The sequence below is a fragment of the Mchenga conophoros genome, linkage group LG22 (genome assembly GCF_057382185.1).
Source record: "Mchenga conophoros isolate Kocher_MC1m ecotype Shallow Benthic linkage group LG22, M_conophoros_male_GT1.1, whole genome shotgun sequence".
NCBI classification, from domain to species: domain Eukaryota; kingdom Metazoa; phylum Chordata; class Actinopteri; order Cichliformes; family Cichlidae; genus Mchenga; species Mchenga conophoros.
The window spans coordinates 17250932-17271505 of record NC_140546.1 but is presented as its reverse complement, the minus strand read 5'-3'; the positions used below and the strand labels follow the sequence as shown (position 1 = coordinate 17271505).

General features: G+C 38.7%; 1 protein-coding gene across 2 annotated transcripts in view; it reads right to left on the bottom strand.

Moving 5' to 3' along the window:
• csmd3b (CUB and Sushi multiple domains 3b) overlaps positions 1–20574 on the bottom strand; it is a 421680-nt gene that overhangs the window by 302885 nt on the left and 98221 nt on the right. For both annotated transcript variants that reach the window (XM_085261673.1, XM_085261674.1), the window contains exon 2: positions 16318–16540. In XM_085261673.1, coding sequence (XP_085117799.1) covers positions 16318–16540 — 223 coding nt within the window. The remainder of the gene's footprint in view (positions 1–16317; positions 16541–20574) is intronic.

Genomic DNA, 20574 nt, shown 5'->3' with positions numbered 1-20574 from the left:
TTCTGCAATCCCCTCTCTGGGGTGGAGATTGAAATTATTACCAGAACATTACTTGTAAGCTTTAAACATGTCCTACTGCATGTCCATGTATGCATACAAGCAGTTACCCAAACAACTAAATGAAATGTCAAACTGGTTTCAGTGCATATAGTGTTGACTGGAAATGTCAAATTCATTTTGCATTGTAAGCCACATAAGCCACTTTTCCATTAGTACCTACTCAGATCGACTCGCCACGGATCGCCATAGCTCAACTCGGATCGACTGGTTTTTCATTACAACCCAGTACTACCTTGTATGCGTGCTTGTCATCATAGCAATGCATCTGCGCGTCCCATGACATAATTAATATGCAACAGGAACGCTATACAGCAAAGGTGGACATCAAAGCAACAATACACCAGCTGTTCGATCTGTGGCTTTTGGCCCGATTCGGGAAACAAAAACGGTGGTTTAGATTTTCGTGAATGAGAGGCTCCCATGACTCATTGAGTGACTCTATTGACCAGCCAATTGGTGGCCTGCAGTCTGATGACATCACATTTTAGTACCTGCTTCTATCCCTTGGAACCCCGGGCAAGTAGGTACTAAAAAAGTATCCAGTACCAGGTACTATTACCAAATGGAAAACCCTAAAAGGCTGTGGCGAAAGGGGCTTTATAGCCCATTTTGATCTTATGTGAGCAGAACCAGTGAAACTCCCCTTTCTGTCAGAGTAAAGAAATTTAAACACACATTTAATATCTGAGATATAATATAAAACAAGACAAGTGCAATTTCAACACTATATATTAGTTTTTCTGTATGATAAAGAATTGCTGCCGTAACAAATGAAGGACAACCAAAGAGTGAGAGAGATGCTCAATAATAACCGTGACTCTCTGGGAACAAATTCTAAGAAATAAATGTATAAAATTATAGAATTTCTTGTAGCTCATTGCCCAGATTTTTTTTCTTTAACTGTTTCTATGACAGATAATAAAAGAGAGAATAGCTTTTATGTCATTTCTTTGTTAACTACTTAATTATTTTTGTGTAGAATGAATGGCCATGGGGAGGTCAGCAATTATTAATATCTATGTTTTCCAATTCCTTTGAGTTTTATATATGTTAATGTTAATATTAATATATTAATATTTTAATATATGTTAATTTCGCAATTCCCTTGCAAATGCAATGTTACGTTATCCATTTGTGTTTTACTCCAGGATCAAACAGATAAATTAACTGTACATGTCGGTGCCATACATGAGTGAAGCAAAAAAGGAAGCAGGCCTGGCAAAAAAAATGCTCATATGGGTTTTTGCTGACAAAGAATAACTGATGAAACACTGATAACTTCAAATTATAAGGAAAGTGTACCCAGGTGGTGCAGTTTCACAAGTATTCTGTTAAATCAAATTAAAAAGATACTGTACATGTAGCTTTAGGGACCAGGCAACCATGGACAATGTCTGCTTATTGATGTATAGAAAAATCACCACATTTATGAAATGGTCAGTCTGAGACACTTAGACACCCCAAGGAAAGAAGTAATGAATCTCTTTGGGAAAAAAAAAAGATGATTGATTTTCCTTTGTATGCGTTTTGCTTTTGCTTGAGTTCACTATTGATTATTATGTCACATCATAAAGATCAAAGGAAATGACAGAAGGAAACAATGGCAAGGATAGAAAATGAGAAAAAAAACTACTGTTTACCTTTCAGCAAACACTGAGACTGAGGTAACGTGATGCTGTCATGGACAGCTGATATACAGTGTGTGTCTGCTGCAACATAATTGGATTCCTATTTTCCAAACAAATGTTTGGCTTCTATGGCACAATGTAATTAACTTTATGGTATTTAGCTCATTTGCACCAATCATAGGAGCGATAAAGTCAAATTTCACCTAAGAGCTTAATAAGTTAATTTCCAACTGAATGCTTTATAAGTGAAATTACTTACTTCGCTTGGGTCTTTTATTAGCATAGAAACTCTCAAGTGGCTACGTAGCCCTGTGCAAAAAACAATGTATAAGTAGGTGGAATAATGTACCATAACTATTTATTCATTATTGTAGCACAAGAATGATTTGGTCCTTAGAAGTCTGCTCCTGTAACACAGAAAATACAGTCATTGTGAAAATAAAGTAACACCTCTTTAAATTCTTAGGTTTTAGGTATTAGGACATAATTGTTGTTCAGAAGCAACTTTGCAAACCTAGGCCATGTAGCTATCTTGTTTTTTTTTTTTTAGAGAGAAGAAGCTTTGCCCTCTAATTCCTTCCAAACAAGCCATACTTTTTCAGTGTTTATCTAACTGTAATGTCATGAAATTTAAAATTTAATATGCTAAACAAAACCTATGGAATCTGAGTCGTAGCTCTTGCATTACTTTCATTTTCTGTGAGCACGGCATCTCTGATCTTGCTGTGAATTTGCCAGGAATTTTCTAAGCCTTCTCAGATTGATGGGCAGCAGCAGCTGCTGTCTGTCTGTGATCACTGCTTTATGTCTCTCCTCCATGTCATTTTGTCAACACACAGCCAAATACCCCAGACCAACATCAAAACTGCAAACATTTCTGATGTTAGAGAAGAAGTCACCCTGATGATCAATAAATCTTAGCTATTTACCCTTATTTACCTTAGAACTGAAACATGGTACACCAAAAGCAGAGATATAAAGCGATGTGAGTATGGTTATGGTATTTATGTGGATTCATGGTCTCTGTTATAATTCTTAATTTCCAGTATACTTTGTACTAGAGTTTTACCTGCGTGCTCTTTATTTCTGTGTCCCTCGTTGACTTAGTGAGTTGTTTTTATAGTTATAGTATTGTAGTTACTTCCTGATTTTGAAGGTTAGATATTTATGGAGATTTTGTTTTTGCACTTTCTTACTCTTACTCTTCCCTTTTTCATGCCCTTGTTGTTGCCTTTATTTAGTCCATCTATACTTTGTGTGTGTGTGTGTGTGTGTGTGTGTGTGTGTGTGGCGCATGTCGTTGTTTGAGCTTTTATTTTTCCACTTTGTTCCTGTGCATTTGGTTTGTTTAGTGTTTTCCAACTTAGTCGTTTTCCTGTCAGCACTGTGCAGCTTTTTCTGTTATTTCTTTAGTAGTTCACAGCTTTTTTAATTCACTGACTGCCAACTTGGTTTTTTTTAGGCCTTTTTGTTCATCTTCAGTACCTGCTATGAAAATTAATGATCCAAAACATTAAGACCACTGACTGTAGTTATACAGTGAATTATGATGATTGTCTCAAAATGTAGTGCATGCGAGATCTTGAAATCAATGTGAGTCTAATGATCATGGCCAGATGATTGGCTCAGAGCACCCCAACTACCCCTGCAGTGTCAAGTGTAATGGTGCAATCTAGTCAGCGGTGATGGGTGCACCTAGCAACAGTGCTAACTCAAAGTCTAAGCATTCAAGTGACATTCACTAAGCATCACAGCATGGCCTCTTTCAACAGAACAATGTGTCCTACCACACTGCCCACAGTGTCCTCAGTAGAAGGAAACTGCGGAACTGACAAAATATTTAAAACGGTGGTTTGGCCTCCAAATTCCACAGATCTCAACTCAATGGAACGATTGCAACAGAAGTTTAAACATCTTTGTCTTCAGTAATTTCACCAAACCCCAATTGAAGCTGAGTGTCTGGACTAGACCAGTTGCAGGACGACTAAGGATGACTAAATAAAGAAAATCTCAATCACTGTCTACACACAAACACTATAACTCTACTCTAGAGGAAAGCTGTTAGGGGCCAAGCACTGTTTTATAGGTTGTACTATTCAACCCATGCTGTAGTGAAATGGGTTTATGTAACTGGATTTAGACTGAAGAATCCAAAATAATGAAAAGAACCTTTATACTAAAATTCCTTAAAAAGAAGTAACAGACAGAAAAACAATTTAGAAAATCCATATTTCATTTTATTGGAACTGCTAGTATCTTGGTGACCACAAATTATCAAGTAGGAGCTATTTTTATGACACAAGGAGGAAAATATTAGGCAGACAGTCAAAATGTTTTGGCTTATTAGTGTATGTTAAAAGAAGGAAAAGAGGAAATACTACAGACACAGAAGCCCTAACTAAACACAGAGGAAATTCAAATTAGGCAATGCTGAGCCAAGTGAGAACACCACTTCTAAGATTTTGCCTAGAAATGATGTTGGAGACAGGAGTGCAAACAGAAACAGCATCCCTGCTTTCTGAGTCTTAGTTCCTGTGTCCTACTGTTTCTGTTATGTGACATACTAAAGGGAACAATTCTTCTGTCGTCCCACATCAGCGTGGACTAGTGATATGTTCAGCGTTCAAACTGAATGACTCATAATAGTAGAGCTTTAATGAGAAAAACATGCTTCTTCCTGCCCACATGGCTCAGTGCTGAACTCCAAAGAGATGGTGGGTGTCTATGGGATTCCATCAAGGCAGTGTTTTCTCACCATATGTCGCATACCTATAAAAAAGTTTCCCGAAATGCACAAGTTGTCTTGCTTTATCAATGACAAGCACACAGGTAAAACTGTGAGTTGTTTTTTTTTGTTTGTTTCTTTTTACAGATTCCAAGGGCCATGAGTGTCCACACACTGATTATCACAAGCTCCTGTGGGAGGAATTGATAGAGCAAAGACAGTGTTTCCACAAAGGCATTATGCTTTTCAAAAAGTCCATTTGTGGCGTAGGTGAACCATCAGTTTGAGGATACTAACTCAAAGGAAATGTTGCTGTAGAGATCACCTGATGTCATTTCAGAGATAGAAACAACATCAGGGCAAACACAGAAATGGAAAAGAAATGCTCTACACAAGACAAAAAAAAATCCAGCCATAACAGAAATCTGGTGTTCTTGTCCTGATAGCGGAGGGGGGAGTATTTCAAAGCTTCAAAATCTCTAGATAAGATAGCATTTGATGCAGAGGCCAGTCCAGTAAGCAGAAACACACCGAAAAATAACTTTTCCTTTTAATTCTTTGTCTTTGCTTGTTCCCTTTGCCAATCATCTAAATCTGATTTCCCTCTGACATCCCCTTTTCTGTCTCTCTCTTCATCTCTTGCTCGCCTTTTGTCTCCCTCTCTTTAATCTGTATGTATTGCCAGCCACTGTCTCCATTCCTTCTCCAGGGGCAGTGGGCCAGCTCTGTGGCTGATCATAGTGATCCCTCCCTGAGGAATAGTCTGTCTGACACCTGGGTGACTGCCCTGGAGGTAGAGTCTGTCTGTGTGTGTCTGTGGGCGTGTGTGTCTGTATATGTCTGTGTCAAGGGGCTAATGGGCAGCTTGAGGGGATTACCAGCTTAGCCACTGGGATTACTGGAACTTCATGCACACACACACACACACACACACACACACACACACACACACACACACACACACACACACACACACACACACACACACACACACACACACACACACACACAAAACAGTCATGTTTTCTGAAGCCATTACACTGACTTCCATCTATTTCCTGGAAATCTAACCTTAACCATACGTACTACTGTACCTTCCTTATCAGGCTAAACTGATTTACCATATGAGATACTATATGATACTGCCCGTCCCTTCTCCATAGTAAAGACACATCCCAACATCTAAGTCCCAAAACATGAGTAAGACTCGAGCACATAAACAGAAAAGGCGTGCACGCACATGTGTGACCAAGCACTCAAGCTCGCAAAACAGTCAATATTATCAGACAGGCTGACTTGTTTCATAGCCTCGGGTCTCATCGGTTTGCCATCCAAATCAAACAAAGTTAAGAGGATTGAACCATGACCAAGGCAAAATGGGTTTCACCAGGACCTTGAACAGCTCAACAGGTTTAGCACACAGAATAAAAATCTATTTTGAGTTTGAGTTGTCCATGGGCAGTGTCAGTCTCATGGATGGAATAAACTAACGCAATAATGACAAAAAGTCTGTCGCTCTAAAGTATAGTGGTTACCACATTTGCCTAACATGCATAAAATCCATGGTCTAAGACACAAGATTTAGGATTTAAGTGGCTGAGTATCCGACTTAAAAATCTGCCAAATCACACATGTGGATCCGTCTACTGTGACCACCCCTTGTGTAAAAGGGAGCAGCTGAAAAAACGAGGAAAAATAAGCCAAAACTGTAAAATTTAGACATACAATAAACCCATACTGCACAAATGCGTTTATTATGTTGCCACTGCTGAGAAAGCTTCCAAAAAAGACTTCCAAGTAAACACATTTGCATTGCTCTGAGTATTGAAACACTCACATTTGCATTGTCAGGCAAACATGTTTTTACAGTGCTGATTGTATTTAAAGACTCCTATGACTTTTTATGGCTGCAAGTTCTAATTGTTCTTCTTTCACGTAACTGATCAAACTGTCAAGAAAAGGCAACCTGACATCAGGCTATAGAAATGTAAAGTTCATCCAATGAGAGCTGGTACACAAAGTATGCAATAGACACGCATTTCTCACTTACATTATTCTATCAGTTATTTCAATCATCAATCCACGTTTCTATTTGTTCGGTCACCCTTTTATGATGTTAAGATTTAAAGGCTCTGGTAAGAGTTGTGGTGGATATGTTTTTGTTAATGTTTTAAATTAATTATAATTTTAATAAGCTCTACAATAAAAGAACCAGATGTGAATAAGCACACAGGTCACTGATCTGGCAGTTTCTGAAGTATTGCCCTCATCAAGCACTGGCAGGTAGCCTTGTTAGTATTTAAATGTAGTTATTGTAATGGAGATTTTATTGCACATGACTGATGAAACCGCACCTATTTTCTCTCATAAGACCGAACACACCATTCAGAAAAGGACGGGGAGGAATCAATTAACACCAACCCCAGGTGTAATAAACGCACACAGACATAATCTCAACAGACTACAGTGTCCACAGGATGACACAAAGAACAGGAGCTCCAAAGCCTCAAGAGAGCTCAATCACCAGGGGATTTGACTCCTGAATATTGTATTGCACTGTTAACGTTACTGTAATGATTCTAATTATAATATGTGCCAGACTGAGCTGAAAGAACAGAGCTGGTTATCAGTGCCGAATTAATGACATTTATTGGAAGAATTGAGAGAGAAACAGATTAGGTGGGGAGTGGTGGAGTCGAATTGTGAAAAGAGAGAGACACAGAGGACAGTTTAGAAACAGATATTAAGTAAAAGAGAGATGAAGTAGTGAATTACATCTATTCAATAAAAGGCAGGCTTAAGACAGAGACAGATTGTGAGAATGAGAAAAGATAAAAGTGAAGGTATATCAAGAGAGGAGTTCAGAGACACAGACAGTCACTGATATGAAGTAAAAATGAGAAATGCTTGGAATTATATCAATTTTATATTAAAAACCTACTGATTGTTGAGGTAAATTCTAGCTCAATGTGTATTTTAATGGACTTGGGACACCCTTCTTTCCCTGAGTTTCCTTTGTATAACAGTAACTTTTGTCATGTAAAACTATAAAAAAAACTTTTTGAATCATACTTTGCAAAAATAAATGAGAGAAATTAACAAAAAAAGTAAGAGACACAGATGTAAACATGCAGTGATGTAATTGCTTCAAACAGAAATGTTTCTGATTTCTGAAATCTGTGTAACTTTCAATGAAAGGATACCTCGATGAAGCACAAACGCACTCACATCAAAAAGTGTCTTCCTGCACATTGTGCAAGGCCCAGCAATTATGCACAAATCAAAGCAAGGCCTCACAACAGTTTTGCTCAAGTTTTCTTGCAGTGATCGTTTACCCCAAATTGGCTACCTGATGGACACCCACAGTGCCAAAATGTTGTTTACTGCAGTAAAAGTTGGAACAGTTCTCCTGAGAAGGTTTATTTGTTTTGTTGCAGGTTTTGGTTTGTCTAAAGAGACTCTCGCTGTTGAGACTGTGGCTATTATTCCTATGTGTTCATTTAGAAGAATACAGAAGAATTTCTTCTGCACAAAATCACTTTAGTATTGCATGTTTGCCACTACAGCCTCCTGTAGTGACCATACAGAGGTCCTGCTGTGTTCTTGTTTAAGTTAGTTTTTCATGTTTAAATCCTCAACAATCTCTGTCAAACAGCAGGCTGGCAACAATGAACCAATTCAAATTGTCAAGCAACAAAAAGTGGCATACACAAGGGCATGCAGGGAGAACAACCTTGGCAAAAAAAGACATGCTAAGAAAAAGACTTCCTTTTCTGTTCCTTCCTGTCTTTTTAACCTGAGCAAAGCTATTTGGATCTTCTAACACACACACACACACACACACACACACACACACACACACACACACACACACACATACACGCACACACACACGCCTCTTACCCCCTACGGGGCAGAACTGATGCAGGAAGAGATGAAATACCACTACCTCAGGGATAAACACACCTCAGTTCACACTCACACAAAACCTCTCACTCACTCACACGCTAAAGCACACACACACATACCTGTGCATCTACATATACACTTCTCGCTGTCTTCCCCCAAAAATGTGAACTCGGTTTTGCTCAGGAATATTGTCCCGACATCAAAGGCCGTATTTGTTTCTTTTCACACCAATCACACATTGCTGTTTCCCATGGCCTTTGTGTTTGTTTGCCTTCTGCGCCTGTGTGCAGCAGGTGCATGTCTTGCTGTATGGCTGTGTATTTACGTTGCCTGTGTACGTTTACTTTGTGGCAGCGACCATGTGTCTCTCAGTTTCCGTGGATGTGTCTTGTGTGTTTAGGGAGTGGGTGGGTGTGACTTAGCCAGGTGTAAAATTGGTGCTGTAAAGGATTGAAGATACAAACTGGGTCAGAGTACAAATAGGAAGCAGGGAATAAAGTAGCCAGTATATCGCAACCTAAAAGGGGTAAAAATAGAGTTAACAGACACATCCAAGCTTTTCCTCTCGTGACATTCAGCAATGTTTTTTTTCTCTGAATGTGTGTGTGTCACAGTAATGTGGCTCCAAGCATACGTCACATTACATCACAGATTTATGAATATATTTTGTAATGTCAAGATCAGTTCTTGCTCAAGAAATGAGATCAAATATATTTGGGAGTTACGTGATCAGATGACCATCATAATAAAAACATTTTTTTTGTGCTCTGTATTCGGACTACAGCACTGCTACTAGTTAATTTGCTGCATGTCTGCATTTGTATGTGCCAAGGTACACTAACATGAGCAAAAAAAAGGCAACAGTGGGAAGGAAAAACTTCATTTTAACAGGAAGAAACCTCCAGCAGAACTAGGCTCAAGGAGGAGTGTCCATCTGGGTGAGGGGAGGAAGACAGGACAAAGACACACTGTGGAAGTGAGTCAGAGATTAAGGAAATATAGGAATATAAGGAAAAAACAGAGTTTCTGTAGTTTTAAGTAGCTTAAAATTCAATTATTTTTCAACACAGCCTGCACTCTTTTAGGCAAGCTTTCTTGCATTTTCTTTAAATCTCAGGAATAATTCACCAGGTTTTTTGAAGGACATTTAAAGCTCTTCTTTGGATGTTGGCTCCCTTTTGTTCTGTTCTCTGTCAAGATGATCCCACATTGCTTTAATAATGTTAAGGCCTGTTAGTGTTCTATTTAGTGCTTTTCTACTCAGGTATAGTTTTACTGCATTTGGCATGTGTGTGGGATCATTGTCTGGCTGAAAAATGAAGCTACTGTGGTGTGTTGAGTGTAGATATAACACTGGTTCATTCCTTGAGCTAAAGAGGTTTTTTATGCTTGAGTGATTCATAGGTCAGTGTTAAATGGCTTAACAAACAAACAAACAATCCTAAAAATGGTCAGCAGTAAATCCAAGGTCTGGACTGAAAATGAGTAAAAATGTGGCATCAATAATAAAACGAATGACACTCATTACACAACCTCCTTCCCGTTTTTTTTTATTTCAGAGCAAGACAGTCAGTAACCTGGGTTACAAGGTCATTAATTACCACCAGAGGAAAAATTACAAAAAAAATTACACATTTACTAAATTCAAAATGAAAGTTTTCAATTAAAAATGTGAAACATTTTTCCAAGTGTTTTTAGAAATTTGAAATCCAGTGTAATAAGTAATAATGGTAACGCATGCGTGACTTTGATCAGAAATGTTATAGATTCAAGCTCCATAAAGACTATTAATATTTTCAAGCTGTTGCTGATAGTCTGCCACTGAATCTGTCTGATATCACAAATAGTCTGTGAAGGTTCTCAGTCATCCAGGTCATCGTAGTCAAAGGAGCTTGCAAAGAAAGGCGTCTGGACTTCTTTAAGTTGCTTGAAGACGTTTCACCTCTCATCCGAGAAGCTTCTTCAGTTCTAAGGTCAAATGGTGGAGAGTCCCAGATATAAACCTAGTGGGAGTGACCCCCCACAGAGGGACAAAAGGACCCCCTGATGATCCTCTAATCGCCTGAGCCAAGGTGTGAAATTGGGTGTGGGACCCAATCAACCCAATCAGTTTCGGATGTGTTCATTGTGAAACCTGGCCCCACCTTATCATGCGAATTCCTGAGGTCAGATGGCCCAGGATGTGAGTGGGCGTTAAGGCGTCTGGGAAGGGATCTCAAAACTGAATTATAGATGGCAGAGAGTTGGTGTCGTAAACCCCCGCCTCTGTTCAAAGATGGTCGCTGAACCAGAAACTGGTTCACCCGAAAGACAAAGCGCCAAAACACAAACTTAACAACGTGGTGTATGCTGTACAGTGCAGCGAGGAATGCTCAGACCTCTACATTGGAGAGACCAAACAGCCACTTCACAAGCGCATGGCACAACACAGAAGAGCCACCTCCACAGGACAAGACTCAGCAGTCCATCTGCATCTTAAGGATAAAGGACACTCTTTCGAGGATGCCAACGTTCACATTTTGGACAGAGAGGACAGATGGTTTGAAAGAGGAGTGAAAGAAGCCATCTATGTCCACTGTGAGCGACCATCTTTGAACAGAGGCGGGGGTTTACGACACCAACTCTCTGCCATCTATAATCCAGTTTTGAGATCCCTTCCCAGACGCCTTAACACCCACTCACATCCTGGGCCATCTGACCTCAGGAATTCGCATGATAAGGTGGGGCCAGGTTTCACAATGAACACACCCGAAACTCTGGCTGATTGGGTCCCACACCCAATTTCACACCTTGGCTCAGGCGATTAGAGGATCATCAGGGGGTCCTTTTGTCCCTCTGTGGGGGGTTACTCCCACTAGGTTTATATCTGGGACTCTCCACCATTTGACCTTAGAACTGAAGAAGCTTCTCGGATGAGAGGTGAAACATCTTCAAGCAACTTAAAGAAGTCCAGACGCTTTTCTTTGCAAGCTCCTTTGATATCACAAATACTATGTTTAGGTTTCCTCTTGTGGCTTTTATTGTTGAAATGCATCTGCACAAACCTAGTTTACTTGAGTAAATGGCTTGAAAACAGATTTGCTTGCACACAACAAATCTAGCCACAGGATGAAATGGACAGACTGACAGATTGCACTGATCAAATATTCATGCAGTGACCTGCTACAACCCCACATTTCTTTTTTTCATTTTGTGAACATGACTGTGCACTTACTTGATGGAAAACACAATTGTATCTGCATTTTGCACATGTAAAGCTACCATGGTATCTGAACCAGCACAAAAGTCCAAGCGAGTTGAATGAAAGCCACTAAGTCATCTGCCAGGATCCTACAGATAAAATATACACACATCAACAGTTTTGACTGGACATTCGGATGAAGAAAGGATAACACGAAGAGGGGGAAAAATCAAACAATTTAAAAATGAATCACAGAAGAATTCATGTATAATGTAAACGTTTACATTGAATCTGAGTAACTGTAAGAACCATGTAGTCACACCACAGCGATCAAATCCTAAATCTGGTAATTTCGCAATTTAATCCTGAAAGTCTGGTGACGGAAACCCCTTACTGTGTCTTCCATCATTTAATACTTGTATTTTATCCATCTATCCATGCATGGCCAAAAACTCTCAGATGCTCTCTTGGCGCTCACACATGATTAATTTTCAGACAGCTGGTAAAGTCTCTGAAGTCCCAGTCACGTCTTCTACTCCAACAGTTTATGTGCCACCTGATACCTTACCATGGTTTCAATTAAAATAAATAAATAAATAAATAAATAAAAAAAAAAAAAATTCAGTCACAGAAACTTGTGACCCAGTATCCAAAGCTATGCACAGTGGGAAAACTGGTATACAAATATTGTGCTAACCCACGTCCTCAATGACAGAGATGTTAACAACATGCACCATGGGTGGCCACTACCCTGTCTGTGCACTGCACTGTCCAGTGCTTTAAATGTATTGTTCAGCTGAGCAGATTCAAAGGGAAGCATTTGGAAGGAATGTTGAGCATGACCCATGTTGCTCTTGATGATGACCCACTGCTCTTAGTTGCATTAAGTAAAGCAGATTTTTGACTTTGGTTTATTTGATTATCTGGCCTAGAAAGTCTGAAAACCAAGGGTATTTGGCATGAACTGCATGTTGCATGAATAATTGGAGTACTGTGTTGTTCATGCAGCATTCCTTGAAATAAATCAAAACACAGACCAACTAAAACTGAGAAACATGTTAAAGTACTGTTTCCACTGACTGCCCATGAAGTTGTAGGTAGTCATGTAAAAAACAAAAAAGAAAACAAACAAAAAAACCCTCACACCTTTTTTTCAGAGAAATAACATGATTCATAGTGTATTAGAAAACGTCTGTTTCTCTACCAGAAAAAGACTATATGGACGAAAGTACAGTGACACCTACACCTCAGCACTCAGCGACCCCACTCTGTAAATTTACATGGTCTGTAACTTTATGGCTGAGTTGCTGTGTTTCCTAAATGGTTTTGATTTGCAATAACACTACTTCACTTTGTCAAGACACTGTGGATCATTTGTGAATTAGAGTATTTTTAAAAAAAAATAATTTATGCAGAAATTCCAGCCTGAAAGCCTGATTTGAGCCAGTTACTAATTGCATAAAAATGTCTTGAATGTGCTAGTCACAGTGTGTGATCCCCAGATGTTTCCTGGCTTATATGAACTCCATTCATCATATCTATTTGTTGCACCAAGATCAAGAAGAGAACAGGCAGGTGAGACCATCCCAAAGTTCAAAACCCAGTTTATCACAGTCAATAATTTTAACTTCCAGCTAGAGTCAATAAATAATCGACTGGGGCAGAGAGGAACTGTTATTTCAAAGTTGCACTGGGGCTTTTTTTTATCATGCAGAAATCAGGGAAGGTGACCTTTACTCACTGATGGCAACTTGCAGTGGGAAAAATGTTTTTATACCTTGATTAATGTGATTGTAGAAGAAATTCACAAATAGATTTAATTTCCAGTTGATAGACAGCATCACCTTTGATGTTGTCAATAATAATAGTTATTTAAAAAGAACAGATATTTACTGTTAAAAAAATGCTTTTACTTTCAGATACTAGTCAAGGTGAGACAGGTGGTGACAAAAATGTAAAAATGTCATTTCAACTTTACCACAAAGAAACCCAAGAATTTAAGGCTTTTTAACTGAAAAAGAAAAAAAGAACGGTGACAGTTTTAATGCATTTTTTTAAAAAAAGATTACTTTTACAGCAACGGTCAAGCTTGAACCATGAAACCCCAAATAACTGCTTTTAGGCTAAAAACTATTAAAAAGTTGAATATTTTAATATTCATATTTTCAATAACACAAATTCTTCTTATTTTTTATGTATCGATTGTGACACCATACCTATATAGCTGAGATGCAGTGCAGGGCATTTTACTTTTTTTTCCAGTTCTCAAATTGTAAAGGATTTGGAAAAAATATGAAAAAAACCAAAACAAAAAGAAGGAATAGAGAAATGTGTCTTTTTCTAAGCTCATCGAATATTTTTCTATCCAATTTAGGGTCGCAGGAGCCTAAACTGTGTCACAGGGTGAGAGGCAGGAAACACCCTTTACTGGTTGGCTGTCTATTACAGGGCTAACGCAGAGAGACAGACAACCTTTCACACTCACAGCCAATTTAGAATCACCAATTAACTTAACAAGCATGTCTATGGACGGAAGCCAGAGCACCAGGAGAGACCGCCACACAGAAAGGCCTCAGTCAGCTGGAGGACCTTACTGTGAGGAGACAGTGATAACTACTGCACCACTGCGCCACCCCATAAAATATGTTTTTACTGAGCAAGGTCAAATATTTGCATGTGTGTGAGTGGGAACAAATGACTTGCAGCGTATCGTGCAGTCTTCTCCAGTGTATTTAATCACTTAAATTTGTATTATGTTGACAATGAAATTACAATTTGTTGCTATGTGTCTATGTCTGTTTTAAGTAATGAAAGAGTGAAAAAGAGACTGCAGGAGAATAAGCCACAGGTTTGGCTTACGTAGCAAGGCGACTGGAATTATGCATGCCATAAATCTTCCCCACAGGCACACACATACACACACAGACAAGCACAGACAAACCTATGGACATGAATGCATTCACACAACACATTATCTTCTGTTATCTTAGATAAGCAAAGAATCCTAATCAGCCAATAAGAGCACAGAGGGCATCTCTGACTTTCTCCCAGCTCCAGTTTCTTTAGACTGGAGTCGGGAGAAAGTCTCTTTGTCTTTGTGGAAACAAGAATTTTATATAACCTGGCAAAAATCACCTAGTCACCTTATTTCCTTTTGTATTCTCTTCTGTTTTGTTCCATTCTTTTCCTCTCTTGTTTAATTAACTCTGTATGGCAATTTGGGCCCTAAACGCCACGTCCGAGAAAGGTTGATTAGTGCAGCTCGCTGATTAGAAATTATGCCTGTTGAAGCTAATGAAAACAGTTCATTCCCCATGACAAGTATCAAGGTAACTCATTTCATTTCTACATGACCCAAATCCTTTTTCCTCAACTGAACCAAACCAGATTTTCTCTCCTGGCACTATATTGTTGGTAGTTGCCTCACACGTGCCTGATGTAATTAAAGAAATCTTTCCATCAACAGTGGAAGCTTCTGTTCATAATTTGTCCGATGAGATATGCAAAACAAGGTTGTGACATCAGACCTTATATTATATGATATGCGGATTATCTGATTTGAACGAAAACTAGAAACTGCTTTGTTGGGACTGTGGGGCTGTGTGGTTTGATCAGACTTCACTATAAGCCTTTTAGAAACCAAGCTTAGCCAACTTCAAATCCATTACAAAGTGAAGAAAAAAACACAAAGAAAGAACAAAATATTGGGAATTTTCTTTCGTGTGGTTGCTTACCTTGCTTTAGCTTGGATAGTCTTCACTGAAAAAAAAAAAAGTCGTCCCACATGGATGACCAAATCCACACAAAAAAATAAAATAAAATTCACTTTCTGAGTCACAGTTGGTTTCTATTTTTGCTTGTTTATTTAATTTGAATAACTGATGTGACCAAGACATAGAAAACTTAGTGAAGCATCAAACAAAACAGTTAATAACAGCTATGCTCTATAAACAATGTCTTTCTTCCAATACTAAATTGGTTGCAATGTTTGTTGTCTTTTATTACTTTGATTATTTTCACTTACCAGATTTGGACGTGAGATGTTATTGATTAGCTGGCTTATAACAATAAGTCCATCTTTAAGGGATGATTTTGTGTGAATGAACCACAAAAAAAATTAATTTTATATACATATACATTTATATAATTGAGTTACTTTTTGTGAACCAACATCCTAAACACTTTGTACAGTGTGCAGTGACATTTAAACATTTAAACAGTGTTCTCACATTTCACAGTTAATAAAATAACAAAAAAAAATTCATTTCAGGGTTAAAGGAACATGTTGAATGTGAATAGAGTCACAGACAGATGCTATTAAGCTCCACTGATTGACTGATAAAATCATACAAGTAGAGTTTAACAGCTTATCTAAAACAAGATTCTTTCAGGGTATTGTGTTTCTTGCAAGAAGAGCTCAATAAACTAATTCAATAACTAAAGGAAGCCGCAGTGGCAGTGATTGCTGCCGCAAACCAAATGTGGATCACCCTGTTGCTATCAAAGGTCATTTAACACCATGTGAACATTGCTTAAAAGAATTCGGGCAACATCCGTAGTGTCAGTATCTGTTAGAAGGACGTTTTCTTTTACTTAAGCAATTTGTATTGATATTAAAACTCAAAATGTGAGACGGATCTCTGCATTTTTTAGTTTATTCAATGCTTCATTTTTAATGAGATTATAGGATGAGAACAGTTTGAAGCTTTAAATGTTTTCATATTTCTCTCCTTTGACAAAATGAACGCTTGCTTTAAAAAAAAGAAAATGAAAAAAGAAAAATTGAAAAGAATAACACATAAAAACTGCCCTACCTGGTCCTGAAGTTAGCAGGGTGGGGATGTCCGTCGTACAACGACAGGAAGTCATACTCTTCTTCTATGGCAAATGACAAGAAGATGAGCTGGATTCTACTTCCTTCCTCTCCAACAATGACCCAGGTGCAGTTTGCTCCATTTGGGTAGCCATAGGGAAAGCCAGGAGATTCTATACTGCCATTTCGACCTTTCAGTGTACCCCCGCATGTGTAGATAAAACCTGAAAGAGAAAAGAGATTTGAGCACATCTTAAGTTAGAGGAAGAAAACATAAAGGTGCCAAACTGAAGTTGTGACCTTAAGACATTATAATAAATCAAGATAATTGAACTCTCAAAATGTTTAATGTTCATTATTCAATATTTTAAAACGTGAAAGAGTGATGATGCTAGAAGTTTCACCTCCGTATGTCTGCCCATTGTGACAAAAGGATTTCGTAACTGTCGCACAACTATTTATTGTAAGTGCAGCCATGAGTCTTCCTCAGCACGTGCAGTTGCAACAGTATCAGTGTGTAACTGCCAGTGTATTAAAGCTGGTTCAGTTGTCATTATGACAGAGTAGTAACTGCATAGCACATTCAAACTGTACACAAAACCACACATACGCACACTAACAAGTACTTATTACTGCCTTTTTTAAACACAACCATTAGAAGTGACAGTCAATTATTCATTATTATTTTATGTAAGACCACTAAAAAGTCAAAAGAAAAAAATATATACAAAACATTGCTTTTAATGAATGAACCAAGAAGCAACGAGTCAGCATGAGTGATATTAAGTAGGTCAGCTTCGTTTTGATATATCCTGGTCTTTGATGCTGATCTATGATTACGTATTAATAGAAATATATGAAGATCATAGAAGTAAGTACTTCCCAGAACTTCTTCTAGGGTAGCGCTGCTTATCTATAGTTTGTGATGCACTCCTTCACAGTGAGGGCATGGGGCAGGGGCAGGACTTCAGAACAGCACCCCAGGAAGTGGTATTCACATTCAGCATGGGGTGCTTGAACTCGGGTCCCCCGAGTGACTGGAAACTCTTTTGCCACTGAGCAACCTTTCCAGCTCACTTAAAAAGGTGAAATCAATGAGAGACCGGTGCATTCTCCTGGATTCATCCTATGGGCATCTGCAAGATCAAAAGCTGGCAATTCCTTTGTTTGCTGCTAATCAATTACTGACATGTTAAAATGCACAACAAGCAAAGGGGTGTGTCAGTCAGCGGCAGTGCCTTTGAACATGACTCGGCAATTTATAGCTGTACAGAATAACCATTTGCTTTGTTTTGTTGAGACATCCATCTACAACAACTGAAAATGAAAAACGACACCGATTACGCTCTTGCTCGCACCATACAACATCAAAAACAGTTAATGAATTCTTCAGGGATGGAGAAGATAAATACTACTTGATCTTAATGAGCTCCTATAGGCTCTTTAAATGACTTTGTTTATGTGGTGGCAGGCTGGTAGCAGGAGGAGACAAAGAAAGTGGGTTTAGGGGGGTGGAGGGGTGCAAACCTGACATCTAAATCAACTACAGCACAAAATATTGGTGCAAAATATGGGTCTAGAGGGACAGGTGCAAAACTAACTTCTAACATCAACTACAACAAAAAATCTATATTTTTTGTGACAACAGTAAATATGCTTTTCTTGCTTCCCAATGCTTTTTTCCCTGTGAGTAAAGCACTGGATAATCAAGCAATTGTGAATGATATTAGTGCAGTATTAGACTTAAACTATGGTCAGTCATTCAGAACTCTGTTAGAAGTTATTAAAGTTCAGGTTTCGAGTTAAGTAGTCATAAAGGATGACGCGTTGTTGCTAAGAAGCACTGCTTGTGGTATTCTACTAAAACAGTAAAACTACGAGAAGTGTAATTCCTGCAGACATTTTCTAATGATATGGCAATAAGTTGAAAGAAAGGTTTAATACAGCAACAGTGATCCTTTGCACTTTCTTTTATAAGGTTCATGTACTGATAAATTAGAAGTGAAGCTAATCCTGCTGCTGTACTTATTTTAAATCTCTCCGGGTTACAGCACCTGCTAAATGCCTAAATTATAAAATGTAAATGTAATTGATCTCCTTGGACTTTACAGTTCACATCAGTATCATTATCTTCTCCCTTTGATCTTAATGATCCTTTTATATCAAATACACTACAGGTGCTAGATGAAAACCTTGGAGTGTCCAGGACTGAAGTCGGTCCAGGCTACTGCTTGCAATGCTCTATCGATCCCCGAAGGAGAAACTGTTCACTTCTTGTACTTCACAGGGAGGTGAGATTGCAGAGTAAGCTCACAGAGGAGAAACCATTGTACCTGGTAAGGATTTAACATTATTCTGTTGAAGGACACTACAGCAAAGACGCTTGCTGTTATAAATGCATGTCTTCTTGCCAAGAAAAAATATTACAAATTGCTAAACATTTATGCCTGTTTTAAATAATTTTCCCATTAACCTATAAAGGTGTTGTTAGTCTTGTTTTTTAACCATGTACAATCAGCAAACATTCAAATGAACAGAATAAAGAGAAAAAAAGCTTTAAAATAGTTTTCAAGAGCCTTTAATGCCACAGTTGTTTGGCTTTGCTGTGCTGTTTTAGCTATAAATGAAAGTGTTTTGCTGAAAAATGCTATTATTGGATGTTCAAAGTCCTTTAAACTTCTAGGCTTTCATCAATCTCATCTGAGTGCAAAGCTCAAATCAGGTTGATCATCCCCCTGACTTTCATGTTTATGAGCCTTGTTATTTACCATGGCAGCCAGGGCCATGGGGACAGCAGGGACGATCCCGCTGGATGCTTTTCGAACCAATTATCCAAGACAGCATCCCAACCAAAATGATGTGTGTCTGTCTGTGCGCGTGTGTGTGCGCGCGTGCATCTGTGTGTGCTGATGTCTGTGCGTGTGTGGTGTTTGTCCAACCCTCATTTACCCAGACTATTCCAAGGCTATCACAGTGACAGATGTAATCACCAATGGCAGCCTTGGCTCCAATTAAGGGCTGGTATCTCTATCCCTTCACAACCAATCAGAGATGAGATGTTGGGCAACCGGGAGGGACAAGCTAAGCCATATGAGGGGATACCTGTGCACAAACATGCAAACCTACAAACCTAACATGCCGCTGGTCACCCTGTCTACATATTTTTAATGAGGTCAAAGGAGTGAAGAAGAAAAGGGAAGAAAACAACAACAATAAAGAAGAAGATTTTGCAAGGTACAGCAAGAAAACAAGATACTTATCTGCCATTTTCCCAGTTCAAAACTAGAAGGCCCATGTGGTTCTTAACCATCATACAATGAAATGTTTCAAGGAGAGTTTAACAGAAACCACAATTCATAAAGGGAAAAGATATGAACACAAATACAAAGAGCAAATGTCTTTGATTTCTTTGAGTCTAATCAAGTGATAACTGATTCAAATGACTTTTGGATAGTACTTGAATTTGGATTTGTCTGTTTTTTAGGCTTATTTGCTTGGTGTAGCTTATTTTGCTTTTGTTTCTAAACAAAATTGAACATTAAATGTGAAGTCATCACAATATGCAAATATGACTTACAATTCTGTGTGTACTTACAAATCTAAGGGTATCTTTGCCTAGATTAGGCAACTTCATTATACAGAAAACCAAGGACACAAGGTGGGGTGAATAAAGAGCGAAAAAGAGACAGAGGGACAGAGATGGAGAGCTGAATAAACAAAGAGAAAAGGACAGATTTCCCCCTCGTTCATCACTGCGCAAGAATGAAAGGATGATTTAAAACTCATCACTCAGAGGGTGCGAGAGAGTGTAGGAGGAGGAAAGAGGTAGAGAAAGAATTGAAAATATCGAAACAGAGAAAAGGGAGAAGTAAAAGGAGAAGAAGGCTAGACTCAGCGGAGGAGAGAGAGCGAGAGAAAGGGAAAAGCAAGCAGGAGACAGGGGTAAAAGAGAGACTTCTAATTATGGTGACTACCAGACCGAAACTGACAGCCCCTCTACACACATGCACACACGCAGATGCAGGCATAGAGTCACAGACAGACAAGCATACATGAACACACACGTAAACACATAGCTTCACATGCACGGGGCAATTCCGAGGAATATACACACAAATCCATGCATCATTCACACAGCTTATTGAATATGCTTGCCATTTAAACCTTTTACACGTTATTCCATTTACTTTGTTCACAATTCTTAGCTTACTCCCCTCTTGCCCCCTACTCCCCTCACACACAGCACACATGAAGCGTC